Genomic DNA, 2,821 nt, shown 5'->3' with positions numbered 1-2,821 from the left:
CAGAGTGAGACTCCAACTCAAAAAAAAAAAAAAAATACAGATGAGGCTTTGCTCCCTTGCTGGCCACTCACCTCCGGTTGTGTAGCCTGGTTGCTAACAGAACCGTCTGTTAGGGGGTTGGGCACCCTTGCTTTAAAGGATACGGTGAGTTTTTAAGCTTGACTCCTTGTTGAATTGCTTTCAGTGGATTTCATTGAAGCAAACAATGGTTCATAAAATGCTTTCTTTTTTTGTCAGATTCTCACTCTGTCGCGCAGACTGGAGTGCAGTGGCACACTCACTGCCACTGCAGCCGCGACTTGCTAGGCTCAGGTGATCCTTCCTTAGCCTTCCAAGTAGCTGGCACTACAAGCTTGTGCCACCACACTCAGCTAATTTTTTTATTTATTGTATAGACAAGGTCTCGCCAAGTTGCCCCGGCTGGTCTCAGACACCTGAGCTCAGGCAATTCTCTCTCTTCTGCCTCCCAAAGTGCTGGGATTATAGGCATGAACCCCTGCACCTGGCTATTTCAGTCTTTCTGGGTTAGACCAAGGGTTGCTCCAGATGGAATTTTATCATTCAGTTCAGAGGACTATCACAAGGTCCAGATTTATGATAAAAGAGGTACACTCTTATCATATTTCATTGCATGGAAAATGCCATTGATTAGAATATGCATCCCAGTTTCAGACACGTTAAAATATGAAAAAATATGTTACAGAATTCATAGAATACTGGCCAAGTCTTCTGTTATACTATTGTCATGATTATACACCAGGGTTTTTCTAAATGGATTTCGTCTTCTGTCACTGGTTGCCCACAATAAGTTTTGTAACATGACTTCATGTTTTTCTTGAATTTTCTCAGTGTATCAATTATTCTAAGTATATAAAATTCAACTTTTATTAGACTTATTTTCTTTATGAAATAATGCTACTATCTTTTTCTTTTTTTCAGGCTGATACCAACAAAGATCGAATTGACATTGCCAATGCCAGAGCAAAGAAACTCATTGAAAACTAAAGCTACTACTGTACTTTTTATCATTTATTCGCTTCCCTAGCTCCTCCTCCAAAGTCATAACCTTTCCAGAGTTTGAAATTTTGGTTCCACACTCCTCTACTTAGAAAAAATGTGGAAGAAGGGCCAGAGGAGTAACAACCCCCCACTTCTTTATTTTTCTGTTTCTCTTGAGGGTAGACTGCTGCTCAGTCTTTCTTCTAGTATTTTCTTTTTCAGTTCATACGCTTAGATTGATTTTCATACATCACATATAGCATCTTCACCCTCTTCATTTTCTTCTGCAGATTATTTTGCTTTCAAGATTTGGAAGCATTGCCAAAGACAGCCATGAAGAATGAAGCTATAGAGATTTTGTTTGCTTGTTTGTTTTTGTTTTTGTAGTGGGGGAAGAGATAAAGAGGTTATTACCTCAGTTAAAACCTGCAGGCCACAAACCAAAAAGTTGCATAATCACAGTAAAGATCTAGTTGGGCATAGTTTTTAACTTAAGTTGCAGTTATTGCCAATTTGGACTAATACTTGGTTTTGGAGCTTTTGTACACATTATTTTTGTTACAGATCACCATTTTGCAACCTCTCCTCCAAAGAAAAGAATAAGTTTTCTTAACATAAGCTTAATTTCTGAACTCTTAATGATTATATATGTACATAGATTCTGTGATCCCTTTTCTTCTTCCACCATTTAGGAACACTTTGTATAAATGAATGGCTTTTTATTTTCATATAATTAGTAGTATCATGGTTCCATTATAGGCCTATTAATGTCATAAATTTGTCATTGTGTTTAAAGAAAAAATATGTAAATATATACATATATATGTAATATGAGGATTTCTCTCTGAAACAGGGCTGAAAATTTTTTGGAAAAGTTTAACAAAGTATATCACATGAATTCAGATTTACCTCAATACCATGAATTATGTTTAGATAGGAAAAAGGAAACTTATTTTGATCTCAGGTAGAAAAAGATTTAGATTGCTTTGCGTTTAGACTTTAAGAAAGCTAGAATTTTTTCTGTCTTACTAAAAGTGATTTGGAAAATTACACCTTTGGTTTAATTATTGGTGATTACACTGTCATTCTCTTCTTTTGTGTATGTAACTATGTCCAGAATCAAGTTTATGTAGATATTGAACAGTGTTATAAGAATCTGATTAGTATTTGTCACCTTTATTTAAAAATTAGCATCTTCGAAACTGTCAGTGTGGATTGGTTTGCCTAGTAACCACTGCTCAATCCTTACAATTAAATGTTGTAACTAACTAATGGTATTGTCCTCTCAAATAGGTAACATTTCTGACAATTATTTCGGGAACAATAACTTCATCAGTTCTTGTTTAACAAACTGAACAAGGCAAAGGTCTGTAAATCAAGAAGCGTTCCAATAGAAAGCTGCCTTTAGCACTTTGCCAGTTTTTATTGGCAATAGGGCACTTTATAATTTGTCGTGATGTTCATTTTAATCATTACTAGCCTTTTATTCATTTGAGCCTAAATATACTAGTCACTTGAAAGGATCATGTTTCTGAGTAAGAACTACAAGTCACTGGAGAAGATAGTTAACATGAGAGCATCAAAGGCTAACAAGGAAAATATTGAAATGAGATTCAACTGAGTGACTTGGCAGATGAGGATAAATGTGTAAAGAAGGAAGGTGTAGAAGAGTGGAGATTTTGTGACACCTAAATGCTCTTCCTCAAAACACTTAAAAAATTTTTTTTTTAGCTGGGTGCAGTGGCTCACACCTGTAATCCCAGTACTTTGGGAAGCCAAGGTGGAAGGACTGCTTGAGCCTAGGAGTTCAAGACCAGCCCAG

At 36.1% G+C, this 2,821-nt stretch overlaps 1 protein-coding gene across 2 annotated transcripts in view; it reads left to right on the top strand.

Annotated features, from left to right (window-relative positions):
- Window positions 1–2,271, top strand: part of SNAP23 (synaptosome associated protein 23) — a 48,355-nt gene extending 46,084 nt beyond the window's left edge. The window contains exon 8 of one of the 2 annotated variants that reach the window (XM_008059335.1): window positions 940–2,271. In XM_008059335.1, coding sequence (XP_008057526.1) covers window positions 940–1,005 — 66 coding nt within the window. In that variant the 3' untranslated portion in view covers window positions 1,006–2,271. The remainder of the gene's footprint in view (window positions 1–939) is intronic. The other variant, XM_021712938.1, reaches the window with a different exon arrangement.
- Window positions 2,272–2,821: the final 550 nt, after the last annotated feature.

The sequence above is a fragment of the Carlito syrichta genome, unplaced genomic scaffold (assembly GCF_000164805.1).
Source record: "Carlito syrichta isolate Samal-C Ts95f unplaced genomic scaffold, Tarsius_syrichta-2.0.1 Scaffold91562, whole genome shotgun sequence".
In the NCBI taxonomy this organism is placed as follows: domain Eukaryota; kingdom Metazoa; phylum Chordata; class Mammalia; order Primates; family Tarsiidae; genus Carlito; species Carlito syrichta.
This window is presented reverse-complemented; position numbering and strand designations above follow the sequence as displayed.